Source organism: Phodopus roborovskii, unplaced genomic scaffold, assembly GCF_943737965.1.
Source record: "Phodopus roborovskii unplaced genomic scaffold, PHOROB, whole genome shotgun sequence".
Taxonomy (NCBI): domain Eukaryota; kingdom Metazoa; phylum Chordata; class Mammalia; order Rodentia; family Cricetidae; genus Phodopus; species Phodopus roborovskii.
This window is the reverse complement of record NW_026126416.1, coordinates 18,074,559-18,097,373: the sequence shown is the minus strand read 5'-3', so window position 1 is coordinate 18,097,373 and position 22,815 is coordinate 18,074,559. Positions and strand designations below refer to the sequence as shown.

The 22,815-nt window shown below is 39.2% G+C and overlaps 1 protein-coding gene across 1 annotated transcript in view; it reads right to left on the bottom strand.

Moving 5' to 3' along the window:
• Window positions 1-22,596, bottom strand: part of Pak5 (p21 (RAC1) activated kinase 5) — an 84,720-nt gene extending 62,124 nt beyond the window's left edge. Inside the window, exon 1 of the mRNA XM_051183298.1 lies at window positions 22,377-22,596. Within this exon, the coding sequence (XP_051039255.1) occupies window positions 22,377-22,580 (204 nt within the window). The 5' untranslated portion in view covers window positions 22,581-22,596. The remainder of the gene's footprint in view (window positions 1-22,376) is intronic.
• Between the last annotated feature and the right edge of the window lie 219 nt (window positions 22,597-22,815).

The following is a 22,815-nucleotide window of genomic DNA, read 5'->3' as shown; positions in this document are numbered from 1 at the left end:
GAATTAAATTAGAGTTGTGGATGGGAGAGCACAGTAGAGTATGGGATATGGGGGTGGAATAAGTAACATTAAAGAGCATTTTAAAATTCCATATATATATATATGGAATACATACAATGAAAAGACAGCTTTGTTTTTCAGATGTTGTTATAATGGTCTTTCTGTATACCCCAGTTATGATGAAGTATCAGGCTAAGCCCAATTGGGGGCCCTTTCAAGAAACTGGTAGCCTATACTCTTCAGAAGTGCCAAGGTTACAACAGATACAGGAAGACAAGGAACACTTCCAGACTCATTAAACAAAGATGAAGGCAACTCAGTGCAGGGAACTTCTCACTGTATCTTCACCATTGGCCCTGTTCCAGTTTTACTCTGTTGCTGTGATAAAATACCCAGACCAAAAGTAACTTGATGAGGAGAAAGTTTATCTGGCTTATACTTCCAGGCAACAATCCATCATTGAGGGACTTCGTGGCAGGAAATAAAGGCAAGAACTGTGGATAAACTCTACTTGCTGGCTCATTCAGATGCTTTCTTATATAACCTAGTACCATTTGCATAGAGGTGATGCCTCCCTTGTTGGGCTGGCTTTTCCTACATGAATTAGCAATCAAGATAATTCCTTAGACATGCCCTCCAGCCAATCTGATTGAGACAATTCTTCACTAGAAGTTCCCTTTTACAAGGTGACTTTAGGTGGGGTCAAGTTAATAAAAATAACTAACCAATCCAGCCCTGAGACATAAGTGACAGTAAGCCCCAGGGTTACTGTCTTGATTTTGATGCATATGTGACAAAAACACAAGATGCTTTGTTTTGGTAGTATCTCTTAAGTCCACATTGCCTCTTTATCATAACACTATAGAAGGGGTGGATTTTAAACTACAGAAATAGGTTCCTCACAATTATTAAGGTCAAGCAGAGTATTCACTGCCAAATCAGGGTCTATTTTTTTTGCCTCAAGCTTTTAAGAGACTGTCCTGCAAGCTTTTGTGGTGGAAGAGTGGAGAAAGCTCTCTGGGATCTGTTTAATGATGGCATGGCTCTCATGACTTACCAAAGACCCCACCTCCAAACAATGTCACACTGGTGACAGGATGCTAACACATCAATTTGGGGGAAAACAGAAACATGCAATATTAGGAATACACTCTATGCTACTCAGATGGATTGTTGGATTTCAACAGAGTTAGGAAAAGAGGTTCTTATATGGTGCTTACTACCTTTGGTTGATTTTGAGATTATATTAGTTAAGAAATGAAAGGGGGATCCCATGACTTCTTTAGCCAAGTTCTAGAACCAGCAGATCATTCCAAGAACAGGAAGTAGAGATGCTTCCCATTGTGGATTCAGACAGATAGGAAATCATAGCCGTCTTTAGCCGTGATGACATGGCTAGAGCTTCATGAGTTTTAGTAAAGTCTTTTTCATTAGTTTTTCATCTCATTTTTTGAAATTAGAGGGCAAATATTTTGACTACCAAAATCTTTGTACAATCTTATTGAACGTTTTAAAAGAGAACTATGTGTCCAGTGTTCACATATTCTCAAATTAGAAGCAAGGTCCATTGGGGGATTGCAAGATAAATACATGTACAGGAAGCTGCAAAAACAGCATTCGAGTCTCTTATGGTAAATTTGCTTTCCTTGGCAGCTCCGTTCCACCACATTCTACTATTAGTGGGAGACTGGGCTTGACAACCTTAATAAATCAAACTGTCCAGTAGCAGCTCCCTTTCCTGATGCCAATAGAAATGGAAGCAAGATAGGAGAGGAAGGGTGCAAGCAGTGAGCAATACTCAGTGGTGCAGAATAAAGCCAGTGAATTCATGATGTCCCTTCACCACATCATACCCACTCTTGGGAAAGAGTGGATTCCAGGCCTGGTGGAAGTGCTCAGATTAAGAAGGACATGTCTTAGCACTGAGACAGTGGGCTTTATGTCACACAATAGGAGTGACCGGATGACAGAGTGAGGATAGGACTGGGGTCTTGGTGGTCTTCTAACCAAGGTTAGAGACTCTGATTTGGAAGCTCTCGCTGACCTTCATATTCAGTCTGGACCATGATGATGAGTAGAAAGAATTAGTTGCCTGCAGCTGGAGTCCTGGGCATCTTCTGAAGCATCTGTTCTCATGACAGCTGGGTATCAGTGGTATCACCATTTAATTTAAATGGGTGTTTATATAGCCAACCCAAACAACAAAGTGTATGCAGTACAAATCATTTTTTCTTTCTGTGGGGCCTATGTTAGTGGTGAAGATAATTTGACACCAAACAACCCACAGGAAATACAGGCTGGGAAGTAGGATGTCGGTCCTTAGCTACCCAAAGCCATTAGAGGCAAGGATGTACAAGTATCCTATGCTTGACCACTGGACACACTGTGCTAAAAGATTTTTGTACTAGGAAAACCATACAGTAAATAATAGCCTTTTGAAACCTTTCTACTCTAGGAATTTAAAAATTGGTCCATTTATTAGCTTGTGGATCTTTAAGGCAGGTAGCACATTGTCCCGTTTACAATTCAAATGGATCACAAAAGATGTCCTAAGTGGAGTAGAGAAACACAGACAGGACAGGTAACGTTAAATCCATTGTTAGAAGGCTAGTAATTAGCTAGTGACAGTAGAAGGAGTGAAATGCCTAATGCTCCAGAGGTAATCCTGTGAAATAGGGTTGTGTGTGTGTGTGTGTGTGTGTGTGTGTGTGTGTGTGTGTGTGTGTGTTTTCAATTAAATAGTCATTGTTTGGGGAGAACTAAAGATTTCAAAAAGACTCAAGGCTGCCCCCTGGTGTGAGTATAGATGAAAGCAGCTGCAAGTGCTTAATAAAAATTTTCTTTTTAAAAAATATATATACTTACTATTTTTTCTTATTTTACATATCTATCTCAGTTCCCGCTCCCTCCTTTCTTCCCTCCCATCCTATCCACCCCTCCAACTCCACAGGGGGTGATTCCTTCCTGGAGGGATCATCAAAATCTGTCAAGTCATTTAAAGTAGGGTCTAGGCCCTCCCTCCTGACTCTAGGCTAAGGGAGTATCCTTCTTTTAAAGTATCTAAGTAATAACATTGAACACACACTGCTATCCAAAAACAAACAAACAAACAAACAAACAAACAAACAAAAAAAGCTATTGCAAATTCTGAATGATTAAGAATTAGACTACCCATTATGGAGAATATTAATATCAAGGAAACTGATGAATTAGCCTACATCTTCCATGTAATCAGATTGCTATTAAACAACTCTGCTACATCCTACTTGGAGATGAGGGTGAGTGGTCCTAGGCCACAATTTATCAGTGCTTTTTCAAGCAATTTTGTCGGCATAGGGAATACATAATGTTTTGTTCCTTGGCATATACAGTTCACATGCAACATTCCTTTTTATTCTCTCTCAATTGAAATATGGTTTCAGGTAGTCCAGGCTAGCACTGAACTGCTGATATTCTTTCCTCAGCTTACAAGTGTGAGCCAGAATTTCAAAAACTTTAAAATGTTTAATGAACATCAAATAAGACAAGTGCCTGCTATTTAAATGATAAATATAAGATGCTGACATACTGATAACTATGGTACAGAATTTCTTCATTGGTTTTTGGAGCAGAAACGATGGACTATTTACTTGGATTTGCTTGGATTCATTAACTACCTGGCCTGCCCCATTCCTCCTGGATTCTTGTTTCTCACTAACTGTACCAGGAAGTCATTATACTCTAGTTTGAATACTTGTGTCACTTCAAAAGTTCATATGTGGGAACTCATATGTGGGAAAAACATTAAAACATGGGTAATTTCAGAGATAACCTCATTAAAATGACCTTGTGAAAGGGTAGAGGGAGCTAATCGGATCCTTTTATCCGGCTCCCCATGCACACGAGACCAACATTTAAGGCACCATACTGGAAGAGATCAAGCCTTTCTAAACACTAAACCTTCTATCACTCAACCTTGCATTTCCCTCTCTACAGAACTTGTGAAATGAATTTCTTTAGTTTATAAGTTACCCAGTATTAGAGATTTTTAAAAAATTATTTTTAGATGCAGCAAAGAACCAAGTTACCCATTTACAAGGGACTCTCCTTAGACTACTGAGGTTATTTTGATTGCATAAGCAGAGAGCCAGTAACACCTGTGAATTTATTTCATTTATCCCAACCACTACTGGATCATATTTCTGTATAATGACTGCTAAATACAGGGGCTTATCCATGAGAAAAAAGTACCTCTGTCCTGCATAGCAATAAAGGTATCACCCCTCTCCCCAAAGCAGAGATTTACATGGAGAATGATTCCTTTACAGAGTGAAGCTGGGAATTTGCTTGAAGCTGTGCTGTTCTCCTCAGTTCCCCTTTCCTGCATCCTCTCCTCATGCCCTTGCCTGGTCTTGCTGGAGCACTTCCTTCATACATCTTTTGTGCCTGTCTTATTGCCTTAAGCTGCCTAGGGGAGCCTGTTCCCCCCCCCTCTCTCTCTCTCTGTGTGTGTGTGTGTGTTTCTCTTTAGGTTATATAAAGAGGTACAAGGAATGAGATGTCCCCAGTGTCACTGGTCTGTAGCTCAAAATATTCCAGTGTTTGGGTCAACTGAACAAGAAGACTGAATGGACTGGGAGTTTCCCACTGAGGCTTCCTGTTCATTTCTAGGCTTCTACACTTGGCCGCTCTTGTCCTCTCTGTTCCTCTTTGCATATTTAATGTCTCTTCTCTGTCCAGACAGTACAAGCTCTGTCACCTTGGCCGAGCTCCCACACACCAGTTCACAGCTCTGCTGAAATCCATTTTGCCTTCCTCACTACCATCCACCTTATGTCCATCCCTTTTCTCCATCTTTCATTTTCTCTTGACATTATCACACCAGAAATACATTACATTTTATTATTAGAATATAATATATGACTAGAATATAAACACCATAAACAAGAAGCAAGCTTTTATGTGACATATTAATATATTTAAGTCACCTAGAACAGGCAACATTTTCTGTGAGAATTTAAAGAGCTGATATTTTAGTTTTTGTGGGCAGACAAGCTCTGGGGCTACCACGTTGCCATCATAGTGGCCATTCCAGAACCGGCCAGAATATACATAATGAGTGAGTATCACTATGGTCTGATTACACTCTACCTATTAAGGTAAGTGGGACCTTTAGTTTCTGAGTTTGCATATAAGGGCTTGAATGTTATGACTTCATTGCAGACAAAAGGAAAATTCTAAGCTGAACAAATTCATAGTGTTTTCAAAGAAGTGATACCACAGTGAAAACTGCCATCCAAACTGTACAAACAGAAAGCTATGGAGAACCACATCGACCTGGAGCAGAGTTACATATGCAGAATCCTCTGTATGGAGTAGTTCTGGGGTAGGAGTATGATGGATGAACAGGACAATCTCAGAGCTCAAATCTCCAGGGGATCCAAGCTTGAGCAGAGAGGGGTGTCTACACTTAGTTCTAAATCTTACCTCCAGAAATTACTCAGCTTTAGGTTTCTACCATCACTGACAGACTAATCAATTCTTGTTTCTGTCAGCGAGAGATGAAGGGAGTCATTTAAAACACCACACAGCTTCTCTTCTCAGGGAGGAGGCTTTCCTCTAGAGGAACTTTTGGAACACAGACTGATCTACTGGGGGTTCATTTCCCTGCACTCAACTATCTCCCAGAAGAGAAATATCAACTCTGACTTCTAGCCATCCTCTATAGCAGAAGTAAAAGTTCATGTGAAGTTTACACAGCAGGGAACACCTTGGCTAAAAAGCCTGGGGCCTTATCCCAGGATTAGGGAACCATCGCTGTCTCCCCATATTATACCCCTCACATCACCAAAATCTTACTTTCACAATTCCCTGTACCCACTACCCATTATACCAAAAGGCAAAAAACAACAACAAAACAAACAAACAAACAAAAAAACATGATGAGACAGCAAGAACACCAAGACCAGATGTGGCACATATGTTGGAATAATCAGACCTGGAGTTTGAAACAGCTATGATTAATATCAAGAGCTGTGATGAGGAAAGTAGACACCATGTAAGAGCATATGGGCAAAATAGGCCAAAGAAGAAAATGACAAGAAGAAACAATGGGGATCAACAACAACCTCATGGAAACAAAGAATCCCTTTAGTGGGCTCACTGGTCAGATGGAGAGCTGCAGAATCCCAGGACTCGGAATTATCTTAACAGAAATAAGGCAACCCAGAATACACAGAGAAAAACATTGATGTAAAAAAGTGGAAGAAAATATTTAGGAGAAATGATGTAATTACAAGTGGTTGAGCATGTGTGTAATGGAATACAAGAAGAAGAAAGGGAGGGGAGAATGGAAAGAAAATGCTTGGAACAATACTGATGGAAAAACTCCCAAATTCACAACCAAATATTATAACACCAAACAGGATAGTGTGAAAACAAAAGAAAAACTGTACCTAGTCATGTAATCCCAAGTCATGGAGTAAAGCTCATAAAAATTTCTGAATGAAGTTGGAGTGTGGGTTTCTTGCCTATGAGAGAATGAAGAATTACATCTAGTTTTTCAGAAGTCATGCATGCAAGAGAGGGGCCAGAAAGATGGCTCAGTGAGGAAAGGTGCTTGCCACCAAACTTGATCAGAGTTGGATTTCCAGAACCCACACAGTGGACGGACAGAACTGACTTCCAATATTCAAGAGTGCATATGGCACATATGCACTCATGTATGTAATACAGATACATGTACAAAAGCACACTCAAATCAATGAAATTAGAGTTTTTTTTTTTAAAGAATGAAGAAATGAATATTTAACTTAAGAGGGGAAAAAACCCTCTCCATTAAACTAGAATTCTATACCCCATGAAATTATCCCCCCAATGCTAAAGACAGCCAGCAAGATACCTTGTGTACAAAGGTACTTGCTGCCAAAGCTGATGACCTGAGTTTGGTCTCTGGAAACCAATTAGTAGAAGGATAGAAGCAAATCTTGCAAGTTGTCCTCTAACCTCCACACTCATGCTTTAATGTGTGTGCAAAACTTCTGTTTTTAACCATAACATAAACAACATTTTTAAAAAGGACTTTTAGTTTAGATAAAAATTAATGAAATATGTAGCTTTCTAAGAAGTGTTAAATTAGTTATTCATTCCTCCCTTATCTTTCATATCAAATGAGTTCTGAGGAGTAAAGGAATAATCAAGGATAGGGCCAAGGGTAGAGGAGGAATAGTGGAACCTTAGGGTGTATGACAAAACCTTATGAAAACCCATAAGTTTCTAAACTCACTTCAAAAGATAACTTAAGAAAAACAGTTTGAAAGGAATTTTACCTGGCATGAGCAGGTAACATGGTTCTCAGAAGACATGGGCTAGTGAACAGAAAATATGGTGCAAGAAATGGACTGTCTCTATGAATTATTGCTCAAGGAGGTTCCAGAAGTCACCCAAACAACACATGTTATTGCAATTGTCCTTGGTTAAACTCCATAACTACATGGTAAGCTCCCTTTTTCAGAAGACACCACATTGAAGGACACAGAAAAAACAACATGAAACTGATAGGAAACTTCTGCAGCTGCGGGACAAAATCAGCGGCAGGCAGAAAAACTACTCCTAACATATAGCGCCACTTAAAATTTAACAAAAGCTTAAAATGGGTTTTAGAAACAAAAGAACAGAGACAAGGAAGGTTCCTTGGTAGCAGCATTTTACTCTGTTTTGCGAGAGACAAGCAGATATTTGCACGGCTCCTTTAAGGGAGGCTTCCTGACTCAGTATGAGCGGCAAAAAACCACACGGCTTTAAACAAGCACTGCTAGCAATTTATTGGTGTGTACCAGAGCTGGCAATGGCAGTGACCACATCTCCAAGCTGGCAATATGTTGCTGGATGACAGCATAGTCCAAGACAATGACCATAGCTCTCAGTGCTGGCGGTAAAATAGCCACCACCATCTTTGATAAACTGGGGCTAACACAGCTATGACTTTCATTTTAGAAATGTTGTTGCTTACCAGATAAAAGACTCAGGCTAGAAAAAGATAAAGATTTACAATAAAGACAGATTCAGATAAAAAAAAAAAACGCTAAAGGTTTACAGTGTTTTAAAATATACATAGGCTTGGGAGAGAAAAAAAATGATTTTAAAAATGATTTAAAAAGACAGAGAACAGCTGGGTATGGTGGCACATGCCTTTAATCCCAGCACTCAGGAGACAGAGGCAAGCAGATCTCTGTGATTGCTAAGTAAACCTGGTATGCAGAGTGAATTCCAGGACAGATAAAAGTTACACAGAGTAATCCGGTCTCAAAAAATGAAAAAATAAAAAGTAAAAGAAACAGAGTAATAATAAAGCCATGTAAAGATGAAAAGCTCAGAGAGAATCTGTGTACTGTATGGCATTATATTGTCTTTATATCATTTGACTGCTGAGGAAACAACTGTTGAAGGAAATACTGCTGAATTAATTCAATTTATATATTTTAAAAACACTTTGACTTCAAAATTTAAGTCTAAGGACAAGTCACTGGAGAAAGGATTTCCATTTTTGTTTCCACAGAAAATAAAAATCTGTGGATTCCTTCCAGACTAATGTGGTTTGAGCAAGCCAGACCCCCTGAAACAGCGTTCCTGGTGATCCAACATTCAAAACAGCCTTGTAGACTACAGCCAGGATTTCTGTGTCTTCTTAGGATTCCCCATGACAGCGCCCCCTACCAGCAGGAAGCAGGAAGTTTGGAAAGAATGATGCCAAAATTCCCAAATATTGTCTATAAAAATTTGTTTTCATTTAAATGGTGTTGGTTATAAATGGTTAATGACAACAACCAATTTCTTTTTAAAGGTAAAAAGGGAATTATGGTATAAATATGAATACTTTGTGTTGAAATGGATTTTCATTTATTGATACAAATTTAAGTTCAATTTTGTCGTATGTATATTTCTACTTTTGTTTAGGTATTGTCTTTATATGCCTCATTTAGAAATGTATAAATTAGTATAGATTATATATAGTTACCTATAATAGTCAAAATTTATAGTGTTAGGTTTTCTAGGTATATAGAGATGTATTTGAGATGGATAGACATTCTTCAAACCTTTCAAAGACCTAAAGAATATGGCATTTAAAATGGTTTAGTTTTTCTTGACAATAAGACATAAATACTCCTGGCAACACCACCTGTACCAGAAAGGAGAATGGAAGATGGACATTGAAGAAACGCGTTATGAAGTTTACTTTCAATATGGCAAGACTAGCCATTTGGGCAAGATACTGCTCTTGTCTGGACTGTTTGACTTCATGATGTATAAAGTGGACATGCAGGACCCACAGGAAAGTGACTGCTGATTCAAGATGGACATTGTTACAGAGTTCCTTCTTGGAAGTTGCCTGTCACTGCAATTAGATGTAGATGTTGGGTGGGTCTATATTCACCAGAGGACACAGGAGCTGACTACATACTCAAGATGTTCGCTCTCATGGTGGCAGGCACTAGAGACAGCATCCACATGTGGTTTTTCCAAAACAGAGACTTTCTAACAGGAAATCAAATTCATGTGTGACTGAGACACAACAGGGCCGAGAGGTGCAACAGAGTATGGAAAAGTTCAAACTATAACTCAGAAGGCAAAACCAACCAATTACTCTGAAGGAGTTGACAGGATAACATTTGTTTATCTCAGAATGGGATCAGCTTTGCTAATTAAAATGCAAATTTCTTGTCATTTGTAAGTGGAAGCACTGACAAATTAAACCCTCACTGTAGCCATACCCAACATGGCAGCACAGGTGTTAACAGTTGTCTGCTCTTCCCTTCGAAGCTGCTTAGGGCAAAGCTGTGATACTGCTCTAGGCCACTAGGTGGCACCTTTGCATATTTTTAAGAAATGTAAACTGCAAAGAGAATAACAAGGTTAGTACATTTCCTTTTTCAAGTCCTAGATGGCATCTTAGATGCCTGTGAGCACAAAGATTTCAAAGACATCAAGTAAGAAGCTGGAGGTGAGACCAAGAGAAATTATGTCTTAAGTAATTTCCCTCTCATAACTTCATTATTCTCTGCCAGTTGGTCAGTATGCATCAGAAACAGGAACTATTGCCTCTAACTGAAAAAAAAAAAAAGAAAAATTGAGGCAGATTGCTTTACTCAGTTTTAGAGAAAATACAGGGATCTAAACATTCAAACTTTTGGCATGATCGGTATTATTACTAATATCAAATTATCAAAAAAATTAAAAGCTATGTTGTCAAGCATTGAGGATATGTGTTTACATTGTGCCCTTAAGTAGAAAAACAATGGAAGAAAAGACTGGATATACAGAAAGATATTACACAGTATTTAGCATTAAACTGAACTTGTAAACAGAAAAAAATTTTTTTTTGACATATAGTCATGTAATGTGACACTTATACCAGTAGAGGGAGGCATAGTGTAAGGAATTTACAACCTTTAGGGCTTCTATAAGAACAAGTCGGAGGAAGCTGATGATACTGTGGTACACAGAATATGCCGCTAAAATACCAGCTACCTCCCTACCATGATTGGGTTAATTGTTAATCAAATTGAAAAACGTAGCTTTACTTCTGGTGGCTCCCGCATTCCTGCGCTAAGCACCTCTGCCCTGTGTTATTGCTGAGGTGAACGGAATACATATGACAAGGTTCCTCGGTCCTGGATTTAAGTTAGCTTAGTCATTACATATTTATGGAGCAACTGCTGGGTGACAGTACGGTCCCCTAAGTAGAACACTCAAACTATTTAAAGGGATGCTCAGAGAATGAAGACAGCAGTTCAGTACTGGGGTGTGAGAAACCCGAGAAGATTAAAAAGTGCGTCCTCCCAGATGGACTAGAGCAAACAGAAGCAAAGAGGTTTAGAAGGAAAACAAACCAACCTCAAAAAAAAAAAAAAAAAAAAAAAAAAAAAAAAAAAAAGGCAATACTCAGTCCTAGGAGACTTAAGTGCTATCTGATCTGAGGTATGGAAAACTGAAATCTGTCCTTGGAGATGAAATTTGATAGCCCCTGGACACACTCTTTTCACCTTCTTCAAGAGTGGCTGTTCCTCTCAGACACTGAATCCTTGAAATTTTCCTAGAGTCCCCATCCTTCCTGGCTTCTTTTCCCTCCGTTTGCTGGGCTGAGTCCAGTGTGAGCAGCTGGACCAATCCTTGGGTGTTCCTAATGGCCGGATGCCTTCTGCTTTCCCACGTAGAGACTGGAAAGCACACACCGAATCCAACTTCTGCTCTACTGAGTAGGACATCAGATCTCTGGGATTTCTCTCCTTGGCTTTTCTCATTTGTCCTCATTGGGGGGGGGTGTTCTAGATGGTGCTGAATTTTGCTCCCAACAGGAAGTCCTTCAGTGCTAGAAGACTTACACTTCTCTCCCAGAGTCTTTGACAGATTACCAGTGTTCTCAACCATTCATCAAATTGCCTGAGTTCTGGGTTACTCAGCGCCATGATCACCTTCCTTCCAAGGCACCCATTGAGGCCAACAGTGTCTGAAGATGAAATGGATGCCTTCAGAGTACAGATAACATGGCAGGAGATTGGGCTGAAGGCTAAAAATGGGTTGTGCAACTTCTGCCACTGTACCCTTTATTCTCCCTTCTCCATACTCTGTATGTGTAATTGTGACCACACCTACATGTCCACCTGATTCATTCACTGCCCCGTCTCTAGCACACAGTACTGATCTCAGACATGGCAGCCATGTGTTCAAAGTGACCTGAAATGCAAAAATGGCAATTTGAATTCAGGCCTCTCCAGAAAGGCCATGGAAGGCAGAAAGGATTCTAGGATCATAACTCAAGCATGGTACACTTCTCCATGCTCAATCTGGTGGTGCTACCTCTCTTAGACATTGGCAAGGACTGGCATGGAAGACATCTGAGCTCAGATCTGGCTTGGAAGGTGCCCATGCTCCAGCTGTGCACAGGTGAGCAAGGGTAAATGTTGGCAAGAGAAACATGGAGACCTGTGAAATGGATTTGAGCAACATTGTCTCTGCATAAAGCTAACACAAGACTCAAGAGTTTCTGTCCTGGATGCTCAGAGATAGAAGTGGAAAAGGATCTTCTTCTGAGTCTGCCTGTGTCAACCCACTAGTTTCTAGGCATGGATTCCAATTTTTATCCTCTCATAATGGGACAAGGACCTCTCAGAGAGAGGAAAGTGGCAGACCTAGCCACTGGTAGCAGTGTTAGAATCATTTACATGATTCCCACTATACAAATCTTAGACTGCATTGCCAAACCCACATCTACTTGTGTGTTGTGCACAACCTATACAGAGTTCATTTTTGATGGAACTATATCTATGTTGTGTACGATTGCACATATTTTTATTCTAATTGAATGAATCCAGCAGCAAGAGAGAGAATAGGCATGGTCCAAGGACAAGCTAAATGTATATTCCACAAAGAAATGAGCATAGAGAGCTAGACAACAGCTTGGTGTAAGAGGCAGCTAGATCATTTGTGATGATAAGAATGGGGGTCATGAGAGTGCTGGGGCCTGGGAAGTTTTGTGCTTAGTTTGAGATGGATGAATGGCAAGCTGGGATGAGACAAAGAACCGGAGAAGTAAAAGAGATATCTCAAAATGTATAGAAATACAAAGGATGGGAAGCATGTGGAAGTAAAGGATTTACACAAAAGGGCAGGATGAGAAGGAGGGGGTGGGGCCATAATTTCAGAAATAATTGTTATTAAATTCTCTGAGCTAAAAATTGAGTGTGTACCTTAAACAACTTCATTGAATTTAGGACAGAAATGATATGGAAATGAAAAAGTTAGATTCACACATATCCTCGAAAACTCGTTAACTATAAGAATAAAGAAGCATTCCTACATACTTTTAGGAAACAGAATGCCATCAGGCTATTGCCTAATGCCACATCTACATGTTGAGTCTAAATTCCAGTCTAGACCATGTTTTTGTTTCCACTTAAGCATTCTTCCACTTTGTTCTGCATCCCTCTCCAAGAATAGGAACTCTCACCTACTTCCAGGAAAGGACAAAGCCCTAGAATATTAATGGGACTGCTATCTAAAAGCCCGAAGCTTGACTTTTAAGAAGTGGAGTTCTGCAGGGAACACTGTTGATACCTTCCACTTCCCTTTCTCTGCTGGTTGGATTTTGATGAGTAACAGCTTACAGCTGCTGTCTTGGCCAGCTTTCAATTGATTCATTATTCTTAAGATGGATCTCAGAGCCTGTAAAATCAGTTTAGTGGTATTGCTATAAAATTATTTTTTATCAAAACAATGAGTCAGAGGTGTTAGAACCTTATAAATGTTTCAGAAGTCTTGGCTGCAGGGTAGGCCAGGGGAAGAGGAGGGATGGCTGAAGGGTTGGAAGATTGTCTCCTCTTATTGGACTGGGGAATAGGGGGTGAATACAGTAGGTAGTGGAGGATACAGAATGTATTATTTGGAGAATTGGGACTTTGTTCATAAAATATAAACAAGGAAGAGATATATGATAAAAAAGGAGCAAGAAAGGATGGAATGCATTTGTGTGATGATGAGTGGAACACGAAGCTAGTACAGGCTGGGAGAGAAGGAAGCAAAGGGGGAAATAACAAGCAATTAGGTAGTATAGAAGAGATAAAGTCAAGTAGCTGAGTCATGATACTAACTATAAATGTACTGGATTCTTACAGTAAATGACAGGTTGAGTGAACACCAAATGACACAATGAACAACCATATGCTGCTTATAGGATGAGCTCATAGGCCTGTCCAGAAGGGAGAGTATGGCTTTAGGTGAAAATAGACATAAAGAAACCAGTGTGGGAAATGAATTATTAAGGAAGGGGGAATATGTTATGAAGGCATACGTCTTTACAACAGATGGACACAGGAGATTGGAATCGTTGATCCACAGAATGGAGGAGTTCAACAGTTAGCAACACATATTTCAAGTTTGAGGAAGGCTTGCAGATCTTAGAGATAGCACGAATCATGGCAATCATGTGAGATGAGCCAGCCGAGGTGACTAGAATAGTGCACATGTTTTGTGCCCCAAGAATTCCACTTCAGGTGATGGTACATGTGCTGGGCTGGTCAGGCCATTCCTGGTACTGCACCCAAAGCTCAAATTCAGAGAACAAAATGTTCCAAGGGAAATCTTAAACATCTGATGCCAGAGAGGGGAATCGAACATGCCTCTCTTGGAATTTGGCAGAAATAGAGGTTTTGCTATAGAAATAAGTAAAACACAGGAAAAAATTATCAGGAAATTTAACTTTCGTTCAGTCTTATAAAAATATCATCTGCCATTTATCAGCCTCTGTCCTTGGGATCCCCCAAGTCACACCTTAGCAAGGGTCAGAACTACTGGCTGCAGTTGAGGAGCTACAAGCAGCATGAGTGAAATGTTGATTGTGCCCTCCCTGCCCCATCTCCCTCGAGATTTTGACTTGAGTCACATGATAACCTGCCCAGGTAGATGGATCTAGCCTAAATTTAGGGAAATCATAATTCACCAAGAAATCCTTATCTGAGCTAGCTGCCATCTGTAATGTAACTTCTGCTTACATTACCAGGCCTCCCTCCATGATGCAGGTGGCAGCAATATCTGCCCTTGCTGATTCGAGCTGTTCTGTGGGGCAGAACACAGTGCTGAGACCAGGACTTTGGTATGAACTTACCCAGTCACACTTTTTAAAAAAAAACTGTAATTGAGTTTTACTTATCTTCAGCTTCCCCGCTCTGTTCTCTCATTTTTTAAAAAATCTCTATCTAGTTGTTGTTAATTTGTAAAGCCGTGTCAATTCCTTGACTGTGTTTTTATTTACTAACTTGAAAACATGAAGCATCACTGATAAAGGGTAAAACAGAAAAAAGAATAGTTTCCTGTTTTATGCTCTTTGTTCAAAAAAAAAAAAAAGTCTCTGACAAAACTACAACGATCACAGGATTTGGAAAACCAGACCCATCAAGGCTGCAGGTGTGACCCGCTAATTGGACTAATTAGTGTCTGAAACTGCCAGGTGAGGTTAGAAACAGAACTAATAGCTAAGGCTAGAAACTGCATAAAAATTCCAGCATTATATTCAGGAATTAAATAACATCTTCTCCCCTCTCCCTCTCCCCCCTCTTTCCTTTCTTTCCCTTCTTCTTTTTCTTCTTTGTTGCCCCTCCCACCAAACATCATTAGATCCTAATATGGCTCATCCACGTATTGTGGAAGAGGGAGAGACCTCAGATTTGTAGGTGTTTTTTTTTTTTTTGGGGGGGGGGTGGTGCCTGAAACTCACAGCAATCCTGCTGGCTCATAGTTGTTTAAAACCATGCCTTGCTTCTTTCCCCTTTAAAGAGGGATACAAATTAATTCACCAACATGATGGGGGTTTTGTAACCAGACCATGGAAGAAACATGGAGAAATTTTGAGGAACATGCTAGAAAGACCCAAAATTACAGGAATGGACTCAGCTGAGACTTCACTTTGACTATATTCTTGATGGGGCCTTGGAAGCACATTGCTGGAAAGAGGACCTCTGTTTTGTGGTGGAACTGTTTCCTGGAGTTTTGTGGAAGGCAGAAGTTGTATGAGATAAATTCAGCAATATTATTAAAGAGATTTCAAAGAAAATGTTGAAGGAGTCTCTGCTCTCTTCTTCCTGCAAGGAGAAACATACCCTAAAGAGAATGATTCTTTTTTTCTTGAAATAAAATTTTAAAAATGAATCAGAATCCAATGGCCTCATACAGTGTAATGCTCTCCACCTGGCAACCTAAATGCTGAAACCGAGAAAGTCATGTTCAGAACAGCACATCCCAGAGAAAAGAGTGAATGCATAATAGTAGTTCAACTCTTGAACTCAGACCAAGAAGATCAGATAAGAGGCCATTTTGAGAGGGTGTCCCACAGACACTGGCTAACTACAGGCTCACCAGGAAGACACAGCAGCACAAAAAAGAGCAGAAGGGCTCTCTGGAATTGCTTAATGGAGTGAGGCCAATTGGAGTCTATAAAGTTCACAAAGCTCTTAAGAGACACTTTCAACATTAACACTGGAGCTAGCTATGAGAGGGACAGGGAGTGTGAAGGAAAGCAGGCTCCCAGACTCCCCAGATATGTGACTGTCAGGGTAAAGCAGGCAGACAAGGCTACTTTGGTGACAATCATTGCTAAACTTGTTGAGAAAGAAGGAAGGAAAGTGAATAGGGTGGAGCTAGAGCCATAGAACATGTCCATGCCTTATATTTTAATCCAGGAAATTCTAGTATTTTCCTGGCTAGACTTCAGGATGAACATTGACAAATGGATTCTTTGTCCTTTCTGTCTCCCTAATACCTTTCATTCACTGTGATTTCTCATCTTGAGTCAGAATTTTGAAGTGTACTTTGCCTACTTTAACGCTGTATTTTGGGAATTCTGGGGACAGATAACTCTAGTTTCACATGTCCACAGATGGAGAATTGTATCCATGAACTGTACTCAGTAGATCACACCTTTATATTCCATTAACACCAAGTTCTAATTTAATAGGGGATTTAGACTTTAAGATGGTGGACTGAGGATCTGAGATTATTGGCTTAGAATGATTCCTTTTTGCATATGGTGAGGTTCTTAGGGGCATAGAGGACAGCTCTTTGATCCTTCTTTGATAATTCCTGCCTTGGGTGTCTTACTGGTTTTTGTGGGCAAGATTTCAGGTTTGCTCTAAAAAGTTTCCTATGACAAAGATAATAGTTAACTACTTCCACTGTGTGCTTTTTGTTGTTCCACTGTTTATTAGCATCATATTTTAGTGGAGGTGGGCTTTTAACACTACAGTTTTGTTCACACACACACACACACACACACACACACACACACACACACACACACTGAGCTGACTAGTGTAAGTAGGAGTCACAGAAAGCCAAGGGACAGCTTTTCCCTTTAGATTTCAGTTAGGTCATGACTGCCAGGAGGGCAGAGCAGAGGTCAGTAAGTTTATCCAGAGGATATTTCAGCTTATATGAATTTTCTAGCTATCAAAGCATAGACATTGGAACCTCATTATTGGCAAGGTCAGCTGTTAGAGCTCTAGATTAGGGGAGAGTTTTGTGAATGGGGGATTTGATGCACAACTTCAAGGATGGATAGTTCAGGGAGAAGGGAGGACTCTGTACAGAGCCAGCAGCATTCACTTGAAGGTTTAAGTTTATTCATTTGCTTCTTGGCAAATGCTTGGCATTTTCCTTTTCAATATTCTGCTAGACTGACTTGAGGAGACCATAGATTGCATGAATGGAAGGCCTACAAGAGACTCTGTGCACACTGCATGGAGAAAGCTGTCATAACTACACTTAGGCTAGGAAGTGTAGTTTATGGAAGAAAAATTCACAGAAAGAAAGTGCAGAGCAACCAAAGGCAGCTGGGTCAGATAACAGAGTATAACTCAACTTAGAAACTGAGTGGAGTAGAACTCATCCAAGGTTTCTTCCCCCTCACTACTGGCTCAATACTTCATTACTCATTATATTGATGTCAAAAATAACAAATATTGAACAGTTTCTGCTCTGTAAACATTATCTAATGTTTGGCAACGGTATTCTACATTTTGGTCAGGCCTGTTTATTAGTATAGTTCAACAAAACTTCATGTTACAACAAGATTTGAGCTCTGTTATTCTTTGCCATCAACTTCTGACCTGGAAGCAGAGCTGTAGAAAACATCATCTCAAAGTGCTGTAAGATCCTGTGCATGTCCTGTGTTGGGAGTCAGTCACCTCTTTCATTGCTTCTTTGGTGATGCAATCAGAGATCTTCACTGCAGGAATGGTGAGAAAGGCATTTGTAACGGGGATGCTCAGAAGCAGACTTAACGATCTTTGTCATAGATGACTTCCCAGTAACATAACTTCATTGAATGCTGCACTATATGTTTTCGTTGGGCTTAAGTGTGGCAGTAGATGCTAAAGTCTTGTGGTGAGGTAACTGGTAATTGTTCATGATGGGGCCTCTTTCCATGGTACAGTTTTAATTGTAAACCTGGGAGCTGCCTTCAACATGCATTTGTGGAATAAGAAAGAATAGGTAACTTTACCAAGTTCCCCCACTGGGTGGAATAATCCATTTGTGTCTACAGAACTGTCACACAAATGCCAGGATGAGCCTTCCAAGAGGCATACAGGAGATACCTGGTCAATCTGGTATATTTCTCCACACAGAAGCAGGGCTATCCCCTCCAGTGATGCTTATCCTGAGTGCTGCTGTCCTGAAAATGGCAGCTTTTATTTTTTCCTTTATTTATTTATTTTTCTTATTTTACACATTGACCCAAGTTTCCTCTCCTGGAGGGATCATCAAAATCTGTCAAGTCATTTGGAGTAGGGTCTAGGCCCTCCCCATATTGGAGGATAGGAAAGCTGTAGTAGGTCAAATCTCTGGTCTTTGAGAGGAGGCACATAGAAATATCAGGATGAAAATAAAGAGGGTAGAGGTCACTGAGATAAGCTGAAAGGTAATGTGAGGACCATAGTGTAGGGCAAAAAGCCAGCATGAAAGCCAGAAGAGTCTTTCTAGGCTACTCTCTCTTGCTTCCTGGTCGGAGACAGATAGCATCTGGAGGCATCCTTGGGACAAGAACCTGCTGGCAGTTATCTATTTCTGTTATAAGTGATTTCTCTCTGAATAAACATCCATGATCCTATTTGTTTTCCCAGATTCTTATTTATCCACATAAAAGTGATTGAAAGGATCAAACTGTCAAGTTGGAGAAATTGTGTTCAGTTACAATAGGATATTATATTTAGTCATCTTCTAGACTTGATGGTAACTTGACTATTAATAGTCAACTAGAGAAGACAAAAGTCTCTTTTGATGAAGATATAAAACAATTAACAAAAAACAAAATGGGGGCTGAAGAGATGACTCAGTGGTCAGAAGAATGAACCCAGAGGATATGGATTTAATTTGCAGCATCCACATGGCAGCTCACACCTGTCTGTAACTCAAGTTCCAGAGGATCTGATACCTTTGCACCAATGCATATAAAATAAATTTTAAAAGAGAACAAAATGGGTACTGTGTGAGGTTCAAACTGTGGAAACCACAGATAATTCCATTGGATATGAACGCCAAACTTTTTGATTTTAAGAACTTCCAAAATTTGTTCAGGATGCAAAAAGCTTCTGTTTATGTGAGAATTAAAAACTGTCTACTATATAGTATATTAAAAATAAAAAAAATATTTTAAACTTTGTTTGCTCACACATTATCATCATCGTTATTATATTATTGTTATAGATTTTTCAAGACAGGGTTTTTATGTAGCCATAGCAGTCCTGGAACTCTCTCTGTAGACCAGGCTGGCGTTGAACTTGGAGATCTGCCTGCCTCCATCTCCTGAATGGTAGAAGTAAAGGCATGTGCCATCACCACCCAAATAAGAAGCTTATAAAGCCAACATAAGAGTGTAGAATTCATGATCCCTTAGGAATCAGCCATGACATATATTACTTTCTGGAAAGGCTTACTGTGTCTTCAGTAAATAATAAATAAACATGACAAATGGCTTTCAATTACTATGAGAATAGTTTGATACTGTAGACTTCTCAAAGAATCTAAGTTTTCCAAGTATTCCAGAGTATGCTATGAAAATCAAGTACTCATGTGTTCATGATAATTTTATCTGTTATAACTCATAGTTTGTAGCATCCTTCTATAGAAAAAAAGAGCAAGTTATAAAATTTAAACTAAACTCAAGTCCTCTGTATGAATCAGAATTTTTATCCCAATCTTAAGTAAAAAAAGGTAGTTCAAGGATATTCATATTGTATGACATCACAATATAATTTAAATATACTTTGGTATACTTAGAATTATTGTTAGAATACTAATTAAAATTTAAAAAGAAAACAGGAAGAAAACATTAAATGTGCTGCTCATTTGTGTGAGGTAGAAGTTGTGAGGACTTTATGTTTCTACATTTTGTTGTACCAATTAGAATGATTTCTGGGCTGTAACAAAGAACAAGGATTAACATGATGTCCAGTGAAGACAATGATTTCTTCTTTACTTCGAGGCAGGGTATTGCTATGTTTATCCCGGGCTGGCCTGGAACTCACTCTTCTTATTTCAGTTTCCTAAGTGCTGGGATTGCAAGCACATGTCACTGTGTTCCTCATTAATATTGGTAGTTACATGATGTTGTCCTATTTGTTGGATCATCTAGAATTTGTTATAAATGAAAACCAGTGGGGTACTCCAGGAACACTGAATCAGAATCTTCCTGGTGATTCTAAGAAGGATCAGGGTAAGCCTTTCAGGACCAAGTTTGAGAGTCAATAGGAACAAAGAGATGCAACCATTCAATTGTCTCTTTGCATATAACAAAGCTAATTTAGAAACAACTTGGGTAATATTACTTACGATGTTCTTATGAACAGAACAGTTAAGTATGAAAAACAGTTTTTGTGTAGGAAGAAGAGATGTTATATATTGAACCCATGCTAAACACAGACCATATCACTGATCTACATTTCCTGACCTTGTCAAATATTTAAAAGGCATACTTTCCTTTGGCTACTCAGATGATTTCAGTCAGTTTATTTGCTTGGGGTTTGGGGTCAAGAAAGTGAACTGGTCATAAATCTAAAATTCTGATATCTTGAAATTCTTTTTTTTTAATCAGTGTAAAATCATGCTGATTATATCACCTATGTAAAAAAGCCTTAAGAACTACTTTTATAAAGGTTTTTAAACTCTGACTTCAAACCAGCAGCCTTCACACCAGCAGGATGCCAGTTAGAAATGAACATCCAGAAGCTCTAGCCCAATGCTACTGAATCAGATACAGGGGCAGAGCTCTGTATCTGTGTTGTGGTTGTTTGAATAAAAATGGCTCCCATAGGCCCATAGGGAGTAGTATTATTAGGCCTTGTTTGAATAGGTATGGTTTTGCTTGAGGAAGAGTGTCACTGGGTGCCAGCTTTGAGGTATTAGAATCTCAAACCAGGTCTAAGAGCCTTCTGTCTTCCTGCTGCCCATGGATCCAGAATGTAGAACTCTCAGCTACATCTCTAGCACCATGTCAGCCTGCTTCCCTTCATGATGACAATGAACTAAACCTATCAACTGTAAGCCAATCACAATTAAATGTTTTCTTTCATAAGAATTTCTGTGGCCATTGTGTCTCTTCACAGCAATAGAAACCTAAACTAGAACATTTGTTTTAGCAAGACCTGTCAGATGATTCTGATCTGTGATACATCTTGAGAAGCCCTGGTATAAATGAGTTATGAAGAACACATATACTCTGGCAAGTTGTAGGCAAAATAGGTAAGCTAGAGTTTCTGAACAATAGTCATGACCCACCAAAGAATACTGGCTGCTGTGGCAGATTTCTGCTCAGGTAAACCTTCTGAAGCCTGCTGTCCAGTGCTGAAAACCACCATTCACAATTCCAATTGGATCACAATTCCAATTCAGTCAGTTGAAGAGATAACAGACTCTTCTATCACTTATCAACTATGTCCCTTGTTCACATCCATTAGAATCACCTTATATATAATTTAGCACAATTTATACCCTATTCATGTTCACACAGACCAAGTATCCTCACAGCACAGTTGTGTTCTAGTATAATGAGTTTCATGCTTGGTTGGGATTGGAAGACTCTGGTGTGCTCTGATGTATAATATTCCAATAAACACCTATAATGTTGTATTCTAATGGGGAACTTGTGGGATACTGCCTGAGAGACTATGGAATTCTTACCCTCCAGTAAAGCAGAAGCTGCAGCCTTGGAATTGTCTTTTTAGTAGCTGAACATATGTGAAACTTTATGAGTCTGCATTCTGCCTCTATACACTTAACTGTCATGAACATTTCTTGTCAAAAATCTACCTGTTGTTTCTTCAGGTAAATTATTCAATGACAGAAATTATTTGCTACTATTTGAAATAGTTCTTTCTTAGACTATGGAGATAAATTTGAAGATACACACACTTACTATACAAATCATACATATATATCTATATCTCTATATATATATATATGAGAATGAATATGCATACTTATGAATATGATTTGTTGTTATTGAAATCTGTTGTCATTACATTTTATATTAGTAGTATAAATATTTTGAGAGCTAATAGAAGACAGCAGAAATCTGTCCAGTAAAATACTTGGTTAGAGCTATTGCTGATATTATCAGAGGAGATGGATATTATTGACAGAAATATAATTTCATTTTGTAGCTTAATTTTACATCTGAATTTTACAATAATCAGTACCCAAAGACTATATTTACCTTTCATGTGCTGCAAAATGAAGGCTAACTGTGGGTAATACATGGGCATTTTAAAAAGTTATATGGTTTATAAAGATGGTACACTAGATCAAATCAGACATGGTGCTGAAGTCAACCTGGAGACAGAATTCTTGCATACCTTCATGGGAGCCAGTTGTATGGGTGTGATGCATGATGGATCCACCATGGGCTTGGGCCTGTTGGCTGTGTCTGCTAACAGGCTGTGCCACTGCTGGGGAAGGCCAGTAAATTTCTGCTCCTGTGGATCAAACCCAGTATGAACCCTGTGTTCAAAGTTGGATGGGCCAGATATTTCAATCTTTTTCTTTTTCTTCCCAAACATGATGTAAAAACCTGTGAAATATACAAAGAAAATAGGCATCTTATTATATTTTGCCACCGGATGATAAGAAATCTATTTAAATAATTTAGTTACATCGTTTCAGCTATCTCTCACAATACTAATTTCAAAAGATAAAAGTCAGATTTTCAGGCTGTATAGACTAGATAATTTCATTCTAAATCTTTGTTTGTATCTTGAGTGATCCCAGTGGATTATAGTTGCTTGTCCCAGTGAT